General features: G+C 44.3%; 1 protein-coding gene across 1 annotated transcript in view; it reads right to left on the bottom strand.

The window, feature by feature from the left end:
- hcn4 (hyperpolarization activated cyclic nucleotide-gated potassium channel 4) overlaps positions 1-25,460 on the bottom strand; it is a 374,291-nt gene that overhangs the window by 132,060 nt on the left and 216,771 nt on the right. The window contains exon 4 of the mRNA XM_043680205.1: positions 23,239-23,457. Within this exon, the coding sequence (XP_043536140.1) occupies positions 23,239-23,457 (219 nt within the window). The remainder of the gene's footprint in view (positions 1-23,238; positions 23,458-25,460) is intronic.

Genomic DNA, 25,460 nt, shown 5'->3' with positions numbered 1-25,460 from the left:
GCAGATACGTGGGATCAACACCATCTGTAATTTCCTCTCCAAAACACTCATCATCCTGAGTTGGAACAAAGTACTGTTTCTTCAGTGACACTGGGTCAAGTTCCTGGAACTTCCTTCACAACTGTGTCATGGGTCTCCCTCCACCAAATGGACTGGACTGATTCAAGACGGTTTGACTTGATTTCTTGTCACGCGTACCTGGGTACAGTGAAAAGCTTTGTCTGTGAACAGTATAGGCAAATCATAGCAAGCAAGCATGTACAGATCATAGGGTGAGAAAAACTTGGACAGAGGCATACAGGTTACACCACACAGAGCTTGCTGTCGAGAAGACCAACATGAACAAGATCAGCAGTATTTGAAGTTAGAAAATCCATTCATCAGTCTAATAACTGCAGGGAAGAAGTTGTTTGTGAACCTGTTGCTGCGTGTGTTCGAACTTCTGTAGCTTCTGTCTGATGGAAGAGTTCGTATGAGATCGTTGCCTGGATGGGAGGGGTCTTTGATGATGTTGGCAGCCCTTCCACGGCAGTGAGTCATGTAAATGGAGTACATGGATGGGAGGTTGGCTTTCCTGATGGTCTGGGCTGCGAACGCCACCTTCTGCAGTTTCTTATGGTGCTGTGTAGTACAGTCACCATACCAGGCCATCATGCACCCGGACAGTATGCTCTCCTCTTACTGGTGCATCTGTAGAAGTTGGTGAGGGTCCTCATGGATGTGCCGAATTTCCTGAGCTGCCTGAGGAAGAGGAGGCATTGTTGTGCCTTCTTGCCCCTCGCACCTACGTGGGAAAGTCCAGGACAGGTCGTCAGTTATCGTCACTCTGAGGAACTTGACGCTCTCCACCCTCTCAACCTCTCCTCCATTGATGGAGATGGGAGCATGGCCTCCTCCCTTCTTTCTGAAGTCAATGATCAGTTCTTTTGTTGAGAGAGAAGTTATTATTATTGTACCACGTCACCAAGTCCCTTCTATACTCTGGTTCATCATTGTTTGATATCTGTCCCACCATGGCTGTGTCGACAAAACTTGGAGATGGCATTTGTTTGGAATTTGGCAACACAATCGTAGGTGTACAGGGAGTACACTAGGGGGCTGAGGACACATCCGTGGGGGGCTCCAGTGTTGAGTGTTATTGTGGAGAACATACTAAGGATCCAGTTGCAGAGGGCAGAGCTGAGACCAAGGTCATGGAGTTTTGAGATCAGTCTGGAAGGGATAGTGGTATTGAAGGCGGAGCTGTAGTTGGTGAGCAGGAGTCTGATGTAGGTGTCCTTGTTGTCCAGATGTTCCCGGGGTGAGTGCAGGGCTAGGGATATGGCATCCATTGTGGACCTGTTATGTCAGTAGGCGAATTGTAAGGGATCGAGACAGGCTGGGATACTGGCGTTAATGTGGGCCATGACCAGCCTCTCGAAGCACGTCATGATTATTGTGGTCAGAGCCACCAGACAGTAGTGATTAATGCACATTGCATGTGTTTTCTGAGGTATGGGAATGATGGTGGTCTTCTTGGAGCAGGTGGGGACTTCAACTTGTAGGAGGGAGAGGTTAAAGCTATCAGGGAATACCTCCGTCAGCTGGTCCACACAGGATCTGGGGACACCATCCGGTCGGCCGGGGACACCATCCAGACCCATCGCTTTCCTTGGGGTGATTCCCAGGAAGACTGATCAGACGTCTGCAGCAGTGAGCAAGGGAACGGGTGTGTCCGGGGCAGGAGTCACCACGCCACTGGCATTCTGCTCAAACCGAGCACTTGAAAGCATTGAGCGCATCAGGGAGGGATGTGTCTGTGTCCGCCATCTTGCTCTGCTTCACTGTATAACCGTTATGCTGTTTAGCCTTGCCATAGATAGTGGGAGTTTGGTTGGTTTGGGCCTCTAACCTGGTCCGGCCCTGCTTCTTGGCATCTCTGATGGCTTTGTGGAGGTCACATCTGGACTTCCTTTACTGATCTGGATCATCCAACTTGAATACTGCACACCTGGTCTTCAACGGTAAGTGAATTTCCCGGCTCATCCAAGGTAACGCTCGGATTGACTTCTTTGGCACGCAGTTCTCCACACATTTGCTGATGAGACCTGAGATGGCGGCGGCATACTTGTCTAGGGTTCCTGCCGAGTATGCCACCAAATCCAACCAGTCCCGGAGACACGTTTCTGCTGCCTCGGACCAGAATTGTATTTCCTTTTGTGAAGTATCCTTGTTTCAGCTTCTACTTGTAAGACGGGCAGGAGGAACACAGCGCCATGATCAGATTTTCCGAAGTATGGGTGGCGTGGTGATGCAGGAGGCATCTTTAATGGTTATGTAGCAGGGTGTCCAGTCCTCTAGTGGGTCAGGAGATGTGTTGGTGGCACTTTGGCAACATCTTCTTGAGGGTGATTCACCAGCACCTTCTCAAGGGCAACTAGGGATGGGCAATAAATGTTGACTCAGCCAGCCAGCAAGGCCCAGTGAAGAGGCAAAAAAGACATATTGGGTCAGATGAGCAAAAGCTTGCTGGGCGATATGGGTTTTAAGGAGTGTCTGAAAGGAGGATAGAGAGAAAGTGAGAGGATAGTTTCAGGGAAGGAAGTCCACAGTTTAGGTCCCAGGGAGCTAAAGGTACAACTACAAATGGTGGAAAGATTCACATCAGGGATGCCCAAAGGCCAGGTACATGGGCAGGTAACTCTTCAATATCTCCGAGAAAGGGCTTTTGACTAGTTTGCTCCATGCTTGGTTCAGGAGTTTACTTCTTTAGACTTTACTTAGAAACAGCGTGGGAGCAAGTTACTCAATTGTTGATGTCAACCTACTGATGTTGAGAGTGTTACCTCTGCCCAACCTCTTCGGTTAAACCATTGCCCAGAATATAATGCCAACTTGAAGCATCACTATACTGTCACACAGTCCAGTTTCAAGGATGTTGAAATTAAATATGAAAGGTAGTGCCCTATAAAATCCACTAAGGTGATTGAATAGCGGTAATGGACTTTCTGTGTACTTCCTGGTGGGACAACAGATATGGTGGAAGATTGATGGCTTTGACCTTCGCATTTGTCCTTTACTCAGTCCTTAATTCAAAGAGACAGCTACATCAATGATATCCACACACCACATAACTTTCACAGAATCACCGATAATTGTCTTGTTTTAAGAGTTGAGGGTGGTACGGTGGCTCAGTGGTTAGCGCAGCTGCCTCACAGCACCAGGGGCTCGGGTTCAATCCCAGCCTCGGTGACTGTCTGTGTGGAGTTTGCATACTCTCTCCGTGTTTGCTCCGGGTGGTCTGGTTTCCTCCCACAGTGCAAAGGTGTGCAGGTTGGATGGATTGGCGGTGCTAAATTGTCCATAGTATCTGGGGATCAGGCTAGGTGGGTTAGCCACGGGTTAGCAGGGCTACAGGGATGGAGTGGGTCTGGGTGGGATGCTCTTCAGAGGGTCGGTGTGAACACGATGGGCCGAATAGCCTGCACTGTAGCGATTCTAAATGTAATCATTTTTCTTGTATGTTCAATTCCTAGCACTGCCAGCATCTTGTGAATATTGGTTTCTGCTGTGAGCGTCTGGAATGATTGGGGGAGATTCCCTCTTGTTAATAATGTAAGTTATTACAATCATGTGGACACACAAACCCTTTGGCAGAAGAAAGTCTCAATCTTGATGAACAATAAATAGGTTTATTTCATATTATTTAGTAGCTACTTACATTATATCTATGATACGTGGTAGTCTCTTGAGAGATTACCAGGCTCATTCAAGATAACTTTAGCTACATCCTGGTAACATTAAGAACAATCACTGAAGCACTATATACCCTCTGGTGAACACAAGCAGAACACTGGTTAGCTCCTCCAGGAACATTCCTGTATGTCTTGATGGGCAGAACTTAGATGGTGTTGTTTTAATCCTTTCAGGTACTAACTGGCTTGTACAATAATAGCTACCATCAAAAGACATTGGAGCACTGCAGCAAGCCTGAGACAGAGATGTTGTTCAGGGGGCAGGGTGGTGTGTTGAAGTGGCAGGCAACAGGAAGCTCAGGGTCTTTTTTGTGGGCAGAACGTGGGTGCTCTGCAAAGTGGTCACCCAGTCCATGCTTCGTTGTCCCCCAGTGTAGGGGAGGCCACATTGTGAGCAGCGAATGCAGTAGACTAGATGGTGAGAAGTGCAGGAAAAGTGCTGAAGGTTTGTGGGAGGGAAATGTCCTTGCAAAAGGCTGACAGGGAGGGGAGGGGAATATGTTTCTGGTTGGGGGCACCCCACTGGAGGTGACGGAAATGGGGGATAAAGGATCCAGGATGTTGGTGATGCCTCTTCTGGAATACTGTTCCCGGTTCTGGTTGCCTGTTACAGTAAGGGTATTGTTAAACTGGAGATGATTCAGAAAAGATTTATGAAGATGTTGCCAGGAAGGAAGGGCTTGAGACATAAAAATGGACTGGAAAGGCTGGGAGCATAGGAGGTTGAGGGGGGGCGACCTTATTGAGGTTTATAAAATTATGAGGAGCACAGAAAGGTGAATGATAAGAGCTTTTTTCCCCTAGGGTGGGGAAGCTCAAAATTAGGAGCAATATTTTTAAGGTGAGAGGAGAAAGATTTAAAAAGGACATGGGGGCAACCTTTTTTTACACAGAGCATGGTTTGTGTGTGGAATGAACTGCCAGAGAAAGTGGTGGATGTGGGTACATTTACAATGTTTAAAAGATATTTGGGTAAGTACATAAATAAGAAATGTTTGGAGGGATGTGGACCAGGAGCAGGCAGCTGGGACTAGTTTAATTTGGGATTATGACCGGCATACACTGGTTGAAGCGAAGGGTCTGTTTCCATGCTGTATGACTCTACAACTCCCTATGACACATCATACAACAAAGGACATCTCTGTGGGAAGATGGAGACAACTACAGTAAGGTGCTAACAAGCTGTGCAACCAACTGAGGGGATATTGGAAACCTAAGCATGTCAGAAATATAAAGCAGCACAATTTCAAACTCTAGTCAGAGCATTAAGCACAACTGATTAAACCTACAAATTTGAGACTTTTACTTCTAAATATCATGCCATGGGAATTTTGTTTTCCTAAAGTTTGTTTTGTATTAAGTGCTACAAAAGCCTCATTGACACAGTAGCCGCCCTTTAATCAGGTTCAAGAATGATTAGGGAGAGGAATCTTTAGCTCAGTCAGTGATGCTTTCCACTGTGCTGGGCTCCAGGTCAGTTCCAGTGACAGATATGATAGCAAGCCTGTTGTGTTTGTCCCTGAACTGCTCGTTGCCAGGGAAACCAGGTTCTAATGTAGGTACGGCCAGAACACAGAGCCACAGACTTGGCTTCACAATAAGCAGTGACATTGTGTCAGAAGACAGCTACTTGGCTTTCGATATTTTTCAAAAGATATATGGAGATTTTTAAAAAAATAAATAACATTAAGTGAAGTTTAGTTTGCAGTTCAGAAAGGTCGTTACACCATTACAAATCTTGCCAAAGGATTATCAACAGATGTGACATACATTATAGATATTGTAACAATGGCTTGGAATAAAAAGGCAGTTCCACATCTTCAAGTAATTGTCTCTGTTCTTTGATCAATCTCATAGTGGAGACAAGATGAGTACTGATTGTACACTGAGAATGAAAAGTTGTTCAGGCCACGGATCGTGAGCAGGGGAGCAGAATTAATTAAAGACTGACACAGATAGGTTCTTGAGTATCAAGGGGGTCAAGGGTCACAGGGAGAAAGCGGGAGAATGAGGTTGAGAAACATGTCAGCCATGATTGAATGGTGGAGCTGACTCGATGGGCTGAATGGCCTACTTTCTGTTCCTATATCTTACGGTCTTATGATAGTTTTCTCAAAATACCGGTACAGGCTGGAGGGAAGAATGCCTCTTTCTGTGCAGCGTTCAAATTATGAAGGTTGCAGTGCCTGACGTGCAAACCTTGTGACTTTCTGTTCATTATCCACGTGGCACGGTGGCTCAGTGGTTAGCACCGCTGCCTCACAGTGCCAGGGACCTGGGTTCAATCCCAACTCAGGCCACTGTCTGTGTGGAGTTTGCACATTCTCCCTGTGTCTGTGTGGGTTTCCTCCCACAATCCAAAGATGTGCAGGTTGGGTGAATTGGCCATGCTAAATTGCCCCATAGTGTTAGGTGCATTAGTCAGGGGTGTATATATAGGGTAGGGTAGGGTAGGGGAGTAGGTCTGGATGGGTTGCTCTTTGGAGGGTTGGTGTGGACATGTTGGGCCAAAGGGCCTGTTTCCACACTGTAGGGAATCTAATCTAATGTAAATGCAAGCCTCAAATCTACTACTCTGTCTTCTGGACCAGAATTATGAACCAGCTCTTCACTCTGTTGTATAAAAGCTAAAGCACAACATTTAGATCATGGAAGAATATGTATATCTACGGTGCAATGCACAATCTCAGGACATCTCCAATTTAGAGCCAAAGTGGTGCTTTTGACATGTAATCAAGTAGCTCAGTTGCATGTGGTAAGCTCCCGAAACAGCAATGTGATAATGACTAGATAACTGTTTTCTCAGTGTTTAAAAAGTTACAATTATCTGGTCTTTATCACATTGCTGTTTCAGGGAGCTTAGCTGCGTACAAATTGACTGCCATGCTATCAATGGTACTACAATCACCAGAATTCAAAAGCTCGTCCACGGGCTGTGAAATGCATCGGGATGTCGTGAGGTTGTGAAAGCTCTGATAGAAATGCAAGCTCTTTCATAAAGTTGAAGCTGTGTGCCACAGCTTAAGCACATAATGTACATTTCAGTGCTGCAGGGTAATGGTCACATCGCATCAAAAAGAAAAACAGAAATTGCTAGAAATGCTCAGCATGCATCCAGTGTCTAGGCGAAAGTGAGGACTGCAGATGCTGGAGATCAGAGTCTAGATTAGAGTGGTGATGGAAAAGCACAGCAGGTCAGGTAGCATTTGAGGAGCAGGAAAATCGACGTTTTGGGCAAAAGACCTTCTTTCTCATTCCTGATAAACGGGCTTTTGCCCGAAACGTCGATTTTCCTGCTTCTCAGATGCTGCCTGACCTGCTGTACTTTCCCTATGCCTCCAGTGTCTGTGCAGAGTGAAACAGAGGTAATGTTTTGAGGCCATTGACCCTCATTCTGAAATGATCAGATCTGCCATCTCTGTTGATGGAATGTTAGGCAGCAAGATTGTACATCTGGAAAAGCTCCTGAGGAAGGGTCTCTGAACATGATTGCTGCCTGACCTGCTGCGCTTTTCCAGCACCACACTTCTTGACTCTGATCTCTAGCATCTGCAGTCCTCACGTTCCCACTGAACCTGAAATGGTCATGCCAATTTTTCTCCATAGATGCTGCTGGACATGTTGAGCTTTTCCAGTAATTTCCCATTTTCTTTCTGATTTCCAGCATCCATGCCTCTCTGGGTTTTTAGTTAGGCTTGTGTATCTGTTCAGGATCTCATGACTGTTTATAAAACAAAGGTGTTGGGGACTCCCTGACGTACAATCATTGTTCACGCAACACCTTGGCCATTTGTGAGATCCTTCTGTGTACAAGTTACCTCCTCTGCATATCTACAAAGTAACAGTAACATCTTGAGGACATGAAAGCTGTTAGAGAGAGGATGATCCAATTAGTCAGACTCTCCTGTTCTGTCTTTGTGGATCTGCCAATGTTTCCTATTTAAATTGAGATCCAACTTCCATTGGAAAGGTACAACTCTATCTGATTCCCGGCTTTTCAGGCAGTGAAATCCAAATCATTGCCTGTTACAATGAAAAGAAATACTTGCATTTATATGGCCCCTTTCACGATGATCGAAAGTACTCACAGCACCAGGGACCCGGGTTCGATTCCAGCCTCGGACGATGTCTGCGTGGAGTTTGCACATTCTCCTCGTGTATGCACGAGTTTCCGCTGGGTGCTCCAGTTTCCTCCCACAGTCCAAAGATGTGTGGGTCAGGGGAACTGGCCATGCTAAATTGCATGTAGTGTCCAGGGATATACAGGCTGGGTGGATTAGTCATGGGAAATGCAGGGTTACATGCATGGGGAGGGGTGGGGCTGATCTGAGTGGGGTGTTCTTCAAAGGGTCGGTGTGGACTCGATGGACCGAATGGCCTGCTTCCACACTGTAGGGATTCTATGATGACTACTTTGCAACCAATGAAGTGTAGGATTGTAATTTTTTTTGTTCAGTCATCAGATTAGGCTGGTGCAATATTTATTTCCCATCCCCAATTGCCCTTGAGAAGGTGGTGATGAGCTGCCTCAGTCCATTTTCTGCAGGTAAACTCACAATGCTGTTCGGAAAAATACTCCAGGATTTGGATCCAGCAACACTGAAGGAATGGCGATATTGCAGGGGGTGGTGTTCCCATGTATTTGTTGCCCTGTTCTTCTGGATAGAAGTGGTCGTGGGTTTGGAAAATGCTGTCTGAGAATCTTTTGGTGAACTTCTGCAGTGCATCTTGTCAATAGTACACACTGCTGCTACTAAGCATCAGTGGTGGATGGAGTGGATGTTTGTGGATGTGGGGCAAATCAAGTGGGCTGAGTCCTGGATGGTGTCAAGCATCTTGGGTTTGTTGGCGCTGCACCCAGTGAGGGAGATTCATCCCATTCCTGACTTGTGCCTTGTAAATAGTGGACAGGCTTTGGAATGTTAAGTGGTGAGTTACTCCCTGAAAGCTTTCTAGTCTCTGATCTGCTCTTGTAGCCACACGGCAAGTCCAGTTAAGTTTCTGATCAATGGTAAACCAGAGGATGTTGATAGGAAAAATATCTGTCCCTCAACCATCACAGCTCAAATGAAACAACCCCGAGCTTATCTAGTATCTTCGTAGTTCAAGTGCTCCACCCCAAGCAACTTCCTGGTGAATCTCCTCTGCACCCTCTCTAATGCAATCACATCCTTCCTATAGTGTGGTGACAGTATTCCATCTATAGCCTCAACAAGGTTTTGACTGGCTTCAACACAACCTCCCCGGTCTTATAACCTATGCCATGATTGATAAAGGCTAGTGTCCTGCTTGCCTTCCTAACTACACTATTAGCCACCTTCTGGGATCTGTGGATGGCATCCCATGGTCCCGCTGTTCCTCTTGCGTCGATGCTGCTCCTTTAACAAGGCTGCGTTGTCCTTGGATTTTTTTTCCAAAGTGTTGTACTAGGCAGAGTTGCCGAGATGTCTGGGTTTATCTACTTGAAGAAGCTTTTAAATTAAAACAAAACTTTGTACAATGAATAGGGAGTGGCTAGTTCTTCCAGCTGAGCTTTTCTCTATTTTTGGGGGGGGGGGTTGGGGGGGGTTCCTTTGTTTTATTTTTAGTTTTTAGTAATCCTGCTGTTCAGAAGCTGCTGGTCAAAGAATCAGCTCCATGCTGATCCTCTCTCTGTCTCTGACATCTCTTCTGTCAGAACCTGGGTTTGATTTTACCTTTTTTGCCAATGGGGTGTTTATGGGGACTGTTGCAGGCATTTGGAACAGCATCATTCAGTTGCAATCAAGTAATTTGGTTTGTTAAATAGTAATGTTATTCTGTACTCTGTTCCCTTTTGTTTGTGTTTCATTCAGTAATCTTGCAAATAAGTTCTGTTTTGTTTAACACTACGTGGTTTGACCAGCTGCATCGCTCCTGGAATATCCAATATACACCTGCTTAAAGCAACTAGCAAAGTTAACGCCTGGGCAACCTCTTGAAATGTTTTGAGGGGGTCTGGCCTGTGCTTCCTAGTGTTTTGCTATTGATTGAGTACTACCTTGTCTTGTTCCTATATCCCTCCTTGGGGAGACAATAACCTAGTGGTATTGTTTCTGGACTATTAATCCAGAGACCCAGGTAATGTTCTCAGGACCTGAATTTGAGTGGCAAATGGTGGAGGTTGAACTCAACAAAAAAAAATCTGGGATTAAGAGTCTAATGATGACCATGAATCCATTGATGGGGTTGTCAGGAAAAACCCATGTGGTTCATGGATGTCCTTCAGGGAAAGAAGTCTGCCATCCTTACCTGGTCTGGCCTACATGTGACTCCAGACCTACAGCAAAGTGGTTGACTCTTAACTGCCCTCTTGGCAATGAGGTCTGGGCAATAAATGATGACCTAATCAGCATTGCCCTCTGCCCTTGAATGAATTAAAAAGCTGCATCACATCACAGTTATCAGGGTTAAATTCTATCTGACCTGTCCATGTGACTAATCTGTTTATACCTTCCTTACTGTCAATCCTTGTGTTATCCCTCTCACAATCTAATCTCCATCATTTATGAATATCAGAAACAATAAGGGACCAGCAGTGGTCCCTGTGCCATGTCACTGCACATCATGCTCCAATCCCACAAGCAGCCTCCTACCATCCTCTGCCTCCCACCATTAAGCCAGTTTTGGATTCAACTTGCAAAGTTAACGTGGATCTGATGAGCTTTACCTTCTTTATTAGTTTCATATGTGGGCCTTGTCAAAGACCTTGCTGCAATTCATAAAACTACATAGATTACCCTATCTTCATCATTTCGTCACATCTTCAAAAACGTCCATTAGATTTGCTAGTCTCATGATATATGACAGTTCGTGGTCCAAGCAGTCTTGTATATTTCAAAGTGGAGCTGATCTTTGTATATTAGGTTAAGAAAAGTCTTCCTATCCAGAAACTTCACTTCAAGTTGTGACTATTTTTGGTCACACTTTTTATGTTAATATTTCGCATTGGAATTCCCTACATTTTCATTTTTAATTACAATTGTCAATTCTAGTGATTCTGGAGTTGCTGACTGAGGCAGAGTTCAGATGATGGAAAGGATGGTGGCACAGTCTAACAGATTCAAGAACAGCTTCTTCCCCGCTGTTATTAGCCTTCTGAATGTTCCTGTCAAATCTTAAATTTAATGTTGATCTTGCTCTTTGTGTACCTTCTCTGCAGCTGTAACACTGTATTCCTCGCTCTGTTCTGCCCATACTAAATGCAAAACAAAACTTCTCACTAGTACATGTGACAGTAATAAACCAAATCAAATAATTGTAATAACTAAGCTATTAAGCTAGAGACCCATGAAGTTTCTCTGGGCACTTGAGTTCCCATCGTGACATCTGATATAAGTTAAATTTAATTAATACATTTTGATTGTAAAATTGGTTTCAGTAATGGTGAGCTCAACAATCATGACCAACGGTGGTTAAAAACCCATCTGGTTCACTGTTGTCCTTTAATGAAGCAAGTATGCCATCTTTACCTGGTCTGGTCTACATGTGACTTCAAACCCTCAGAGATTTGGTTGTCCTCTGGAATGGACTAGAGAATAACTCAGTCCAAGGGCCATTGGGGACGGGCAGCAAAAGCCAATCTTGCCAGTGACACCCATATCCCATTAAAGATTTTCTTTTAAAAGCCACCAGGTGGCATTGTAGCTCCACTAAATGCCCTGAACACAATGAGCAATGCCACAGACGATCTACAGCTATATGCTGTGAGGGCAATTTTTGCATTGAGCAGTTGAAGCAAAACAATTAGGCATAACTTTTGTTTCTGCCAAAGAGGAAATAATGTAAATTAAAAAGCTGCAGGAAAGCTGTTCAGTAAAGGGTTGCTGATTTAAAACAGAATGAGGTGAATTTCTTTTCTCACAGAGGATTGTGAGTCTTTGAGATCCTCTTCCTGGAAAGGTGGTGGAAGCAGAGTCATAGAGTTATAGAGATATACAGCCACTGAAACAGACCCTTTGGTCCAACTCGTCCACGCTGACCAGATATCTGAAATCAATCTAGTCCCATTTGCCAGCAATTGGCCCATATCCCTCTCAACCCTTCCTATTCATATACTCATCCAGATGCCTTTTGAATGTTGTCATTGTACCAGCCTCCACCACTTCCTCCGGCAGCTCGTTCCATACATGTACCACCCTCTGCATGAAACAATTGCCCCTTAGGTCCCTTTTAAATCTTTTACCTCTCACCTTAAATCTATGCCCTTCAGTTTTGGACTCCCCTACCCTGAGGGAAAAATCATGACTCTTCACCCTATCCATGCCTGTCATGATTTTATAAACCTCTATAAGGTCACTCCTCAGCCTCCAGCACTCTAGGGAAAACAGCCCCAGCCTATTTAGCCACTCCCTGTAGCCCAAACCCTCCAACCCTGGTAACATCCTTGTAAATCGTTCCTGAACCCTTTCTAGTTTAACAACATCTTTTCAAAAGTGGGGAGATTTATAATGCAGAAGCAGGTAGACCCTTGTTTAAGTTGGAGGTGGGTATGGGGAGAGTATCAAAAGTATAAGTGGGAACACAAATGTTGAGTTTACAATCAGATCAGCCATAGTCTTTTTGAATGGTGGAGCAGGCTGGAAGAGATCTAATGACCCTTTCCTGTTCCCTCTTTTTGTGTTGCCAAAACTTCACAAACTCCTGAATTTACTGGCTGTACTTGGTCCTGGGAAACTGGATCAATTTCACTCCATTGCATGTGTGGCTGAGGCGATGGGGATGGTTTCTCGATTTATGGAAGTCTGACTTAACGAACTCAGTTCCGTACATGGTTTTAATGAAGATCTCCAGTGCTTATGAACAGCTGCTTTACATTGAGCTATATTGTATTCCGAGTTATGTACAGATCGACTTGCAACCGAGCACCAGAGTGGAACCCAGTTGCATCCCAGGGGGCTGCCTGTATATCAATGTTGTGAACCAATCAGCAAGCTACTGCTATAGTGCAGCCTATAGCAGGGAGGTGGTGGCTGAGCAGTATTATCACTGGACTGTTAATCCTGAGGCTCAGGGAATGTTCTGAAGATCTGAGTTTGAATCCTGCCATGTCAAGTGGCGAACTTTGAACTTAATAAAAGAAAACCTGGAATTGAAGAATCCAATAATAACCATTGTTTGCTTTAAAAAAGCCCATCTGGTTCATTAATATCCTTTAAGGAAGGAAACGGCCATCCTTACCTGATCTGGCCTACATGTGACTCTAGACCCACAGCAATGTGGTTGACTCTTAACTGCCCTCTGGGATGGGAAATTAATGCTGGCCTAGATGGCCCCCATCCCATGAATGAATAAAAAAAAGCTTGTGGGTGGGTCAGATAGCTGGAATGCTACTTTCCACATTTAGCTGCACAAGTGCTAATTCCCGAAGTTTGTTTTTGGCTTACTCCACAATTACAATTACCGGGGAGGGATAAAAATGTGGAGGTGGTAGCTGCTTATGTAGTTGAGGTCTAAATTGAGAGGAATTGGAATTAGGGCAATGGACAAGTCGGGGCTACTGTGGTACATCAATGATAATGGTACGCATAAGCATTCTAGTGAGAACTGCGATGATGTTGCCCCTTTAACAAAGTTATTTTGCCTTTGTTTTGTTTTTGAGAGAGGTCATAAATGTAGAGGTGCTGGTATATCTGAACTGGCTAGATTAGATTACTTTCAGTGTGGAAACAGGCCATTCGGCCCAACAAGTCCACACCGACCCACCGAAGCGCAACCCACCCATACCCCTACATGTACCCCTTTTTACCTAACACTACAGACAATTTAGCATGGCCAATTCACCTGACCTGCACATCTTTGGACTGTGGAAGGAAACGAGAGCACCCGGAGGAAACCCACGCAGACACGGGGAGAACGTGCAAACTCCACACAGTTTGAACCCGGGTCTCTGGCGCTGTGAGGCAGCAGTGCTAACCACTGTGCCACTGTGCCACCCATGCCGGCTACTTTAACAATAGCGAGCAAATACTGCCTAAGTCAATAATCAGAGGAGGTCTTTAGGGTTTATCTCTTTAAAAAAATAGTGGTGCAATGAAAGGGGAGTGGCCAGTTCTCCCAGCCCAAGTTTATATTCCAGTTCCTTAGTTTAAAACTGCTGGGGAAAGAGGTTCCCTGATTCAGCAAAGGCTTTCTGGTTGACTCTCTCTCCAACATCTCTCTCCTGTAAGAACCTGCGCTTGATTTAACCTTTTTTTTGCCAAGGGGGTGTTTTTGGGGATGTTGCAGGAAATTGGAACAGCAACCAATTGGAACAAGTTGAAATAGAGTCACTTAGGTTTTCGGATAGGTTAAGTTATTCTATATTCTGTTTTATTTCATTTGGTAGTCTGTAAATAAATTCTGTTTTGTTGAAATACAAGGTGATCAGAGGATTAGAACGGGGTAGACAGTGAATGACTTTTTCCTAGGATGATGATGTCAGCTTGTACGAGGGGGCATAACTACAAATTGAGAGGTGATGGATTTAAGACAGATGTCAGAGGCAGATTCTTTACGCAGAGAGTGGTAAGGGCGTGGAATGCCCTACCTGCTAATGTAGTCAACTCAGCCACATTAGGGAGATTTAAACCATCCTTAGATAAGCACATGGATGATTTTGGGATAGTGTAGGGGGACGAGCTGAGAATAGTTCACAGGTCGGTGCAACATCGAGGGCCAAAGGGCCCTGTTCTATGCTGTATTGTTCTATGTTCTATGTTCTACGCTCTAAAACAGTGGTTTAACTGGCTGCATTACTCCTGGAATATCCACTTTACACCTGCTTAAAACAACTAGAAAGGTCAGGACTGGGCCACCTTTTTGAAATGTTTTGAGGGGTCTGGCCTGGTCCATAACATAACGTTCAGTTATCTCTCAAGGATTAATTTGTAGTTAGGGAGGTATAGGTAGGTGTGACTGGTTTCTCCTATCACAGGGAATGTTAAGCAGTTTCCTCCCCACTCTCTGTAACACTTATTAACTTTAGATGGATTGCATTGCCCTCTGTGGACTTCGCTTGTAAATATTTAATTGCATACATGATTTGTAGTTAGGAAAAATGTTTAAACGTCACGGTGATTTGGTGATGGAAAAGCCATTTGGATCAGTGTGATAGCACCTTCAGATATAAAGAAAAATAGTGAATGTTAAATGATAGCGTTCTTGTGATGCAGGTGGTAGTGTCCCTTCCCTGGAGTCAGGAGGGTTCAAATCCCACCTGCTCGAGAGGGGTATAATACCATCTTTGATTTGATTTGATTTATTATTGGCACATGTACCTAGGTGCAGGTTTGCATGCACTACAGACAGATCATCCCATACAAAGAGCATTAGGATAATGGGACAGAGCGAGGAATACCATGTTACAGCTGCAAAGAGGTGCACAGAGAGCGAGATCAACATTCAATTTAAAATTTGAGAGTGCCATTCAGCAGTCTAATAACAGCAGGGAAGAAGCTGTTCTTGAACCTGTTGGTCCGCGTGTTTAAGCTTTTGTATATTTTGCCTGATGGAAGAGATTATAACCGGGGTGAGAGGGGTCATTGATGATGTCAGCTGCCTTCCCAAGGGAGTGAGAAGTGTAGATGGAGTCAATGGATGGAAGGTTGGCTTTTGGAAAATGTTTAGAATTATGCCGGGTTAAATGTAAAGGTCAATTGGTTTATTTCTACTTCCCGCTTTGGGTGTTAGATGTGGTGCCTTCGTGCACATTTAAATTAGCTCAAGGACCCAAGTTATATGCAACTTTCAATTTGATGCACAACTACACATCAGTGGGAAAGCAGTCACACAAATATATTATGGTTTGTTGGAATACACAGAATCTATAGTACAAAAGAAGGCCATGGTCTCCACCTCCCCCTCACAACCACCAAGCCTTCTCCCCATACTTCTTAACCTTCTTCCTTATTGGTTACTGAGCTGGTTCCCTTTGGCATGACTGCCTCCATCACACTCTCAGGATCAAGACTCCAACCACTTGCAGAGAGCAGCAGCTAAAGTGGATGAATTGCCACCATCTACTTGAAAACAACAAGAAATGAGCAATAAATGCCGCCCTTGATTGTGATGTGAGCTTTCCACATCTGAGGCAATAAGACTCCACACGCATCAAATTTCCACAGATGCAGTGATTGAAGACACAGAGGTACTTTGGTTAATGTTTCAATAAGTGTCTCATCTGCCTTCAAGATTTAATGCTTCAGTGGGGTTTGAGCATGATGCATTGACAGTGAAGTTGCCAATGCACAGACTACAGCGTAACAATTAGAAACACTAAGATTTATGGCACGGTAGGTGACCATTCTGCCCATCATGGCCATGCCCAATGAGAAAGAGCTCTCCAGACTAACCCACCTTCCAGCTCTTAGTCTATAGTTCTGTAGGTTACACCACCCTTATATTCAAGTGTGTACCTTTGTGCTCAAATGTTTTTAGGTCATTTGATCTATCACTTTGTAAAACACCTGCTGAATATAACTGTACTAATGTAAGGATGTTTTGTGGTGGGCAGTGGACATTGTCATACCTCACAGCCAAAAACTCCAGCTTCAAGTCCCAATCCAGTATTTGACAGCCAAGGACAGCACAGTCATGACATGGCTAAACAGGTTGAGTATCACCTCCCAACACACATCAATGGCAGGAGGTAAGAGTGGGGGAGATCCTTGATCAGCCATGTGCTGGAAGGAAATTCGAGTCTGTGCCATCAGTATCCACAACTCCAAACCACATGCTACTGTGTATATTGCTGTGGTGGAAATGTGTTGCTGGAAAAGCGCAGCAGGTCAGGCAGCATCTAGGGAACAGGAGAATCGACGTTTCGGGCATTAGCCCTTCTTCAGGAATATTGCTGTGGTGGCTAGCAGACCTTTTTTTTTATAATATGGAATGTGAGTTGCCCATTTTTTGTATGATATATTTGTTGGCCATCCCTAACTGTCTTTGAACTGACCACCTGACTAGGCCATGTCAGGTAGCAGTGAAGAGTCAACCCTACATGTGGGTCTGGACTCACATGTAGACCAGATCAGGTAAGGACAGCAGATTTCTTTCCCTTGAGGACACAGATACATAGAAAATAGGTACATTTGGCCCTTCACCACCATTCAATATGATTATGACTGATTAATCTCAGTAACCCACTCCCACTTTTTCCCGATACCCCATGATCCCTTTAGCCACCAGGGCCAAATCCAGCTCCCCTGGAATATGTTTTAATGAACTGGCCCCAATAGTTTCATGTGGTAGAGAATTCCACAGGTTCACAACTCTCTCAGTGAAGACATTCTTCAGTCCAGAATGGCTTACCCCTTATTCTTAGGGTGTGACACCTAGTTCTGGACTTTCCCAACATCAGGAACATTCTTCCCACATCTCGACTGTCCAATCCCATCAGGATTTTATATGTATCTATGAGATTTCCCCCCTCATTCTTCTAAATTCCAGCGAGTAAAAGCCCAGTCCACCCAAATTTTCTTCATATGTCAGTCCTGCCATCTTGGGAATCAGTCTGGTGACCTTTGCTGCATTCCCTCAATAGCAAGAATGTCTTCCTCAGACTAGGAGACCAACACTGCACAAGAGAAGCAAATGGTTTTCACAGTAATTATGCAGTCACCGTTAGGTTAGTTTGTCTTAATGCTAGATCTTATGGAATTCAAATTGCACCATTCCTGCCAGAGTAGGATTTGAACCCATGTCTCCAAAGCATTTGGCCTCTTAGCACTGGACAACCCGCGCATTGAACACATTATGATGCCATCATCTCTGATATGGAGTGGATTGGTGACAATGCATTCAATCCCCATTGTGGCTGCGCTGGATACTGGAACTGCCTCCTCTCTCCATCCAAAGGGCAGGATGTCATGCTATCAGTCAGGCTTTGAATAGAGAGCTCAAGAACAAGGTATAGAACATCTATCTTAATGTAGATGTAGAGGAGTTAAATTAACTGATGCGCCAAAAAAACTGATGCGCCAATAAAATGGGTGGCACGGTGGCTCAGTGGTTAGTGCTGCTGCCTCGCAGCACCAGGGACCTGGTTCGTTTCCAGCCTTGGGCAACTGTCTGTGTGGAGTTTGCACGTTCTCCCCGTGTCTGCGTGGGTTTCCTCTGGATGCTCTAGTTTCCTCCCATGATCCAAAAATGTGCAGTTAGGGTAAATTGGCCATGCTGAATTGCCCATAGTGTTCAGGGTTGTGTAGGTTAGGGTGAATTGGCCATGCTAAATTATCTATAGCGTTCAGGGATGTGTAGGTTGGGTGCAGGGGTAAATGTAGAGTAATAGGATTGGGGAATGGGTCTAGGTGGGTTACTTTTTGGAGGGTCAGTGTGCATTCATTGGGCCAAAGGGCCTGTTTCCAAACTGTAGGGATTCTATGATATATTAAGAAGGGTGGTGGTTCAGTCATGTCAAAACCTGCAGTCCTTAGTGCTAATCTAAGGATGTCAGATGTTCATTGTAATTTCAGTATAGTCCATTACACCCATCATCATACATAAAAGTGTCGTAGAAGGTAGAAGGTAATTGTAAAGGGGAAATTGATTAACTGTCAAACAAAAATTCAGATGGATATAACAATAACGTCAGGGCGCTGACTAAGTCGCTCCTCGAGTTGAGAAAATAACAGAAAATAAGGCTTAATGACTGTTTATTTTTAAATGCAGCTGTCCTTTGGAAAAAAAGACAGCTCGAGCAGCTAAAAAGATTTGCTTGGTTCTCAGAAAGAAGCAATGCCATAAATCAATAAGTGCACTGTGAATTCTCTGATGGCTTTATGCACTGAGCAGTTGAGTCATAAGGACTTGTGTTGTTCCTGGTTGGATTCTTCAGTGTGAGATCCACCCAGCTTGTGGTCAGACTGGTCCAGCTGACCTCTGCTACACTTAAGGAAGGGGGAGGGGGGAAAGTTGACATGAATTTCTCCACCCGATTTTGGTGAGGGCACAAGCGAGTATGAGCTGTAAGCAACATGTGGACACTGGTAACAAGCTAAACGCTCTCATTAGCACAACTTTAAAGTAAAAGAAAATTTGTATTAATTGATGATGATGAGACTCACTAACCAAACAGTTCAGAGGAGCATGGGGAAGCACATTAACAGGAAACATCATAGAATCCCAACATTACGGAAGCAGGCCATTCAGTCCACACTGACCCTCGTAAGAGCATCCCACCTAGACCCATCCCCCTCTCCTAAACCCTGAAGTTCCCATGGCCAATCCACCTAACCTGTACATTGTTGGAGGAAACCCACGCAGACATAGGGGGGAATGTGCAAATGCCACATAACAGTCCCCCGAGGGTGGAATCGATACCGGGTAGGAGAAAGTGAGGACTGCAGATGCTGGAGATCAGAGCTGAAAATGTGTTGCTAGAAAAGCGCAGCAGGTCAGGCAGCATCCAAGGAGCAGGAGAATTGATGTTTCGGGCATGAGCCCTTCTTCAGGAATCGATACCGGGTCCCTAGTGCTGGGAGGCAGCGGTGCTAACCACTGAGCCACTGTGCTGTCCAAATAATTAATAATTAGGGACCATCATTTTCTGTCTGTTCAGATGAACAGAATCTAGATAAACTGTCATTTGGAGGTGCTAGTGTTGAACTGGGGTGTACAAAATTAAAAATCACACAAGAGTGTGGTGCTGGAAAAGCACAGCAGGTCAGGCAGCATCCGAGGAGCAGGAGAATTGACATTTAGGGAATTCCTGATGAAAGGCTTACGCCCAAAACATCAATCTCCTGCTCCTCGGATGCTGCCTGACCTGCTGTGCTTTTCCAGCACCACACTCTCCACTCTGATCTCCAGCATCTGCAGTCCTCACTTTCTACTAAAAATCACACAACAGCAGGTTATAATCCAACAAGTTTAATTGGAAGCACTAGCTTTCAGAACGCTGCTCCTTTATCAGGTGGTTGTGGAGTATAAGATCGTAAGACACAGAATATATAGCAAAAGTTTACAGTGTGATGTAACTGAAATTATATATTGAAAAAGACCTGGATTGTTTGTTAAGTTTCTCATCTTTTAGAATGACCATGTTGGTTTCAGTTCTTTCATATGTAAATCGTAGAACTTTTTAAAGTAATGTTCTCAAGTGTACAATAGGTGCCATGTCTGCCCAGGTAATGCATTGAAAATTCGAGGTGCCTTGTGTAAGGCTATCTGTGCCCCAATGTTCAGACTGATTCTATTCTATAAAAGGGATTTATCGAACCTTAAATGGATTAATGCAGTTTTTAAGCAATATAAAATATAATTCTGCCTCATACATTCTGTATTGGAAGGTGCCTAACATCTTGATCATGTAATTTGAATCTGAGTACACTCCAGATGAAGTCATTCTTCACTTCAGAGGAAGATAGGAACGGAAATGGGCCATTCAGCCCCTCCATTCTATACTGCCATTCAATGAGATCATGGTTGATTTGTGGCCTAACTCCACATGTCTGCTCTTGGTACAAATCCCTTAATACCTTTGCTTAACAAAATAATCTCTCAGATTTAATATTAGTAACTGATCACCTGCTATTTCTGGAGGAGAGCTCCAACAGCCTACCATCCTCTGTGTGTAGATGTGTAACATCTCTCTTGAAAGGTCTGGCCTTAATCTCAGACTATGCGCTCTAGTTCTGAATCTCCAACCAGTGAAAAAAAAGCTTTTCTTTCCTGTCTTTCCCTGTTAACATCTTGAAGACTTTGTTCAGATCAGGCCTTAACGTTCTAAAATCTTTCGTTCTGGAGATGTTATTTCATTTTAATAGTTGTTAAAATGAATCAGAAACTGAAGAAACGAGTTTCAACCAGTTTAATTGTTACTCATCTTTCTATCTTGCTGTGAGCATCGATGAAGGTTCTGTCAACAGCTTTGCTGTAACCTTATCCCTGGCAGAGTTGAATACAGCAGGACAGCCTGTGCAATGACCACCTGGAGTTCGGCATGTAGCAGGGGCCACAAGTCCTGTCGCTTTGTCAAATGATCAAACGTTAATGACTGCAGTCCACAGCCCCAGAAAGGAAGCACTTGCTTCAGTTGTCAAGTCTCCAGCACACAATGTAACGTCAGCATTGCTTGCTTTGTACTGCGTTTCAATCATCATCACCATTATAAATAAAGTGGAGAACCTAAGCATGATGCCGAGAGTGGGTTTGCTGCAGTCAAAGGTGACAAATTGCTTCCTGAGAGGCCTCAGCTTCTCAGTGAGGTATCAGAGAGGGCAAAGTTGCAGGAAAAGCCAATCTTCAGCGAAATGTTTGGTGGCCCAATGTTGTATGTGGTTGGTGAGGCTTTCAGACATGTTCCTGCAAGGCAACAACTATCTAGGGCATCAGGAACCTGCATAATTCATCCATTTCGGAAAGGGGAGTAAGAATAAGGGTGAACAATCAGGATGGCAAAGAACTCATTTAAAAGAAAATGTGTCATAATTTTCAAGGATTCGAACACTGTAAAAGGGAACATTTCCAAATATTGTCCCTATGACACAAGTTCCTTGTTACAGCAGTAGAGCGTTTTGTTTCCCCAATTACATTTCCCTAAAGTCTCCTCTTATCCTTCCCTTTCATTGATTAAACTCTATTAGAACATAGAACGTTACAGCACAGTACAGGCCCTTCAGCCCTCGATATTGCACTGACCCGTGGAACCAATCTGAAGCCTACTTATCCTACACTATTCCATTTTCATCCATATGCTTATCTAATGACTATTTAAATGCCCCTAAAATTGGCGAGTCTACTACTCTTGCAGGCATGCATTCCACGCTCCTACTACTCTCTGAGTAAAGAACCTACCTCTGACATCTCTCCTATATCTGTCACCCCTCAATTTATAGCTATGTCCCCTTGTGCTAGCCATCATCATCTGAGGAAAAAGGCTCTCCCTATCCACTCTTTTTAACCCTCTGATTATCTTACATGTCTCAATTAAGTCACCTCTCAACCTTCTTCTCTCGAATGAAAACAGCCTCAAGTCCCTCAGCCTTTCCTCGTCAGACCTTCCCTCCATATCAGGTAACATCCTAGTAAATCTCCTCTGAACCCTTTCCAAAGCTTCCACATCCTTTCTGTAATGCGGTGACCAGAACTGTACGCAATACTCCAAGTGTGGCTGCACAAGAGCTTTGTACAACTGCAGCATGACCTTGTGGCTCCAAAACTCAATCCCTCTACCAATAAAAGCTAACACACCATATGCCTTCTTAACAATCCTATCAACCTGGGTGGCATCTTTCAGGGATTTATGTACATGGACGCCGAGATCTCTCTGCTCTTCTACACTACCAAGAATCTTACCATTCGCCCAGTACTCTGCATTCCTGTTTCTCCTTCCAAAGTGAATCACCTCACACTTTTCTGCATTAAACTCCATTTGCTACCTCTCAGCCCAGCTCTGCAGCTTATCTATAGCCCTCTGTAACCTGCAACATTTTTCAGCACTATCCACAACTCCAATGATCTCAATATCATCCGCAAACTGAGTAACCCATCCTTCTACGCCCTCATCTAGGTCATTTATAAAAATAACAAACAGCGGTGGCCACAAAACGTACCACATTAATCATACATTTTTTCTCTACTAAGTGATCCCTCCACTGCATCACCTCAGCCTCACCTGCCCACTGCCTTGCTTGTTGGCTTTACCTCCTCACACCCCATGGTTTCCACCCCACATCATCTCAAGATCCTCATGAGCCAAATCACCTCATGCTTCCTTTAACCAGCCCAGCCTTCAGCTGCCTCAGTTCTCAGTCCCTTTCTGGACTTCCCATTCTTGTTCCATCGCAATTTTTCCAAAAAATGCGTCTCTTTGACAACATTGTTGGTCAGCTCTACCAAGTTTGCTTCTTTGTATGACATCCATTCAACTTTTGTCTCACTTTACCCTTCCTTAATCATTTACGATATTAAACAAATGCAAGTTTGGTGGTTCCTGATAGAAGTACTAACGTTAATAGTGCAGATTTCAACACAGTAAGTACATTTCTTCATTCCCTGATTTTAGGCTTACTGAAAATAATGGCTTTATGCACATAGATAGCAGCCATGTTCTTGTTGAATATCATTTCTAAGTAATGCTGCACTGTAATCATTAACCCTTCAGATAACTGCCACCATAGATCAACAATGTAGAACACTAAAAACTTCATCCACAGTTAGATGACTGCATGCTTCTATTGAATTAATAGCGTTGTGTTCAACACAAATAACTTGGAGCGATTTAAAAAGAGCAATACAATCTCTGAGTTCAGGTGACACCTGAATATTCTCACAGTTTACGACAAGAATGGAACCCTCGATTAGATTACAGTCTTGTATTCACTCTCGGGTATCTATTATTCAGTACAATATTGCAGGTTCCTGAATAAAGAATTTGTTTCTAATAAAACTGATAGCATTAGTTTCAGGCACCAGCGGCTCTCAGCCATCCAGCGTTAGTGCCATCGTGATTTCTGTAGACAGGAGGTTACCACATTGGATGCGAATGAAGGTAGAGGGCCCTTACCTTCTCTTGATACTGCCTCCGAGATGAGTCCAATGACTGGATGAGTGCCGTGGCATGGCCGATGAACATGGCATAGCAGGTGGCGCCCACTATCATGCTGAGCATGGTCAACCAGACATCAGACATGCCAATAGGTGCCTGCTTTCCATACCCGATGCACAGCATGTGGCTCATTGCCTTGAACAGAGCGTAGGTGTACTGCTTCGACCAGGTTTCATCCTGCGAAAGAGAACAAACCGTTAGAGGGCAGCAAGGAAACCCATCGGCACAGATTTGCAAAGTGAGTTCAGCAGTGGCCAAACTAAATGTGAACAATCTGCATGCCGACATTTCATTTGAGAGGAAGTTGAGAAGGAGCACGTTATGTTCTATTCTGGAAATCCCATCCTTCCTGCAATGCTACAGCAGCTTTAAGAGGAACGAGGGATATATTTTAACCATTCGTTTTCCTGAAGTTTTTCCTTTTGATTAGATTCCCTACAGTGTGGAAACAGGCCCTATGGGCCAAACAGTCCACACTGACCCTCTGAAGAGTAACCCATTTCCCTCTGACTAATGCACCTAACACTATGGGCAATTTAGCATGGCCATTTCACCTGACCTGCACATCTTTGGACTGTGGGAGGAAACCCACGCATACACAGGGAGAACGTGCAAACTCCACACAGACAGTCGCCCGAGGCAGGAATTGAACCAGGGACCCTGCAGCTGTGAGGCAGCAGTGCTAGCCACTGAGCCACCGTGCCGCCCCAAATTGTCCTCTTTCCCTTACATTTGTCAATTTCACATTCCACGGTGCTGTCAAAACTTGCATATAGTCACACGTGAAACACTTCAAGAGTATTAGCAAACGAGAGGGGACACTGGGTTACTTAAGGAGATTCTGGGGCAGATGGTCAAAAAGGTTGTTTCGAAGGAGCAGTTTAAACGTTGAAAGAGAGTGAGTTTAGATGGGATTGCAGAGAGTCAGCCGCTAGAGACATGGTGTCATTGGTGGGAGAAAGAAAAGAGATGTTCACACTAAGGGATTCTTAATGGTGCAAAAAGGAAACAAAAATGTAAAAAAGTGTGCAAATTAAAGTTTACACATGGGAGAGAATTGGACCTTTCGACTAAGTGCAGGGGGGAGGCGATGGCCTCATAGTATTGTCGCTGGACTGTTAATCCAGAGACCCAGGTCACATTCTAGGGATCTGGGTTCAAATTCTGCCATGGCAGATGGTGGAATTTGATATTTAATTTAAAAAATCTGGAATGAAGTGTCTAATGATGACTCTGAATCCATTGCCGATTGTCAGGAAAAGGCCATCTGGTTCACTGATGTCCTTTACGGAAGCTCAGGTCTGCATGTGACTCATAACTGCCCTCTGGGGTATTTAGGGATGGGGCAATAAATGCTGGTCTAGCCAGCGACATGCCCATCTCATGAATGAATAAAGGAAAGCCACCAATGCTGCCACATCTGCTGGGTTTGTCCTTTGTTTGTTTCAGGTGTCCAGTACCTGCAGTATTTTGCTTTTATTCAAGGATATAAATGCAAGATTTTTCAAACAAATATGCACAAACACTCTCATCAACAGTATAGTGATCTTTGTCACCTCTTGTAACAATAGAAAGGTCTCCTTGCTAATGGCAATTCATAAGAAAAGAGCAGCATGTGATGTGTTTCACAACATCGCCATGGTATTATTAATAATAATTGATTTTATTAGATTACTTTCAGTATGGAAATAGGCCCTTCGGCCCAACAAGTCCACACCAACCCTCCAAAGAGCAACCCACCCAGACCCATTCCCCTACATGCAATTTAGCTTGGCCAATTCACCTAACCTGCACATTTTTGGACTGTGGGAAGAAACCCACACAGACACAGGGAGAATGTGCAAACTCCACACAGACAGTTGCCTGAGGCATGAATTGAACCCAGGTCTCTGGCACTGTGAGGCAGCAGTACTAGCCACTGTGCCACCATCAAACTATGCTTCAACTTCCCACTCTATCCTATTCAAAGAAAATGTTGGCCAACAGCCTTTTGGTGAAGACAGTGTCCCTTTAACAAATTAAAGCTTATCTACTTCACATTTGATTATTTGCTGGAATATGAAACAATATTTTCCCTTGTGAAGAAACCAGCTGCACACAGTCCAGTGGCTCTGTAGGTGGCGCTCTTACCTTGGAATCAAAAATGGTGTGTGTCCATGTCTTATTCCAAGGCCTGAACA

The sequence above is a fragment of the Chiloscyllium plagiosum genome, chromosome 40, assembly GCF_004010195.1.
Source record: "Chiloscyllium plagiosum isolate BGI_BamShark_2017 chromosome 40, ASM401019v2, whole genome shotgun sequence".
Taxonomy (NCBI): Eukaryota; Metazoa; Chordata; class Chondrichthyes; order Orectolobiformes; family Hemiscylliidae; genus Chiloscyllium; species Chiloscyllium plagiosum.
This window is presented reverse-complemented; position numbering and strand designations above follow the sequence as displayed.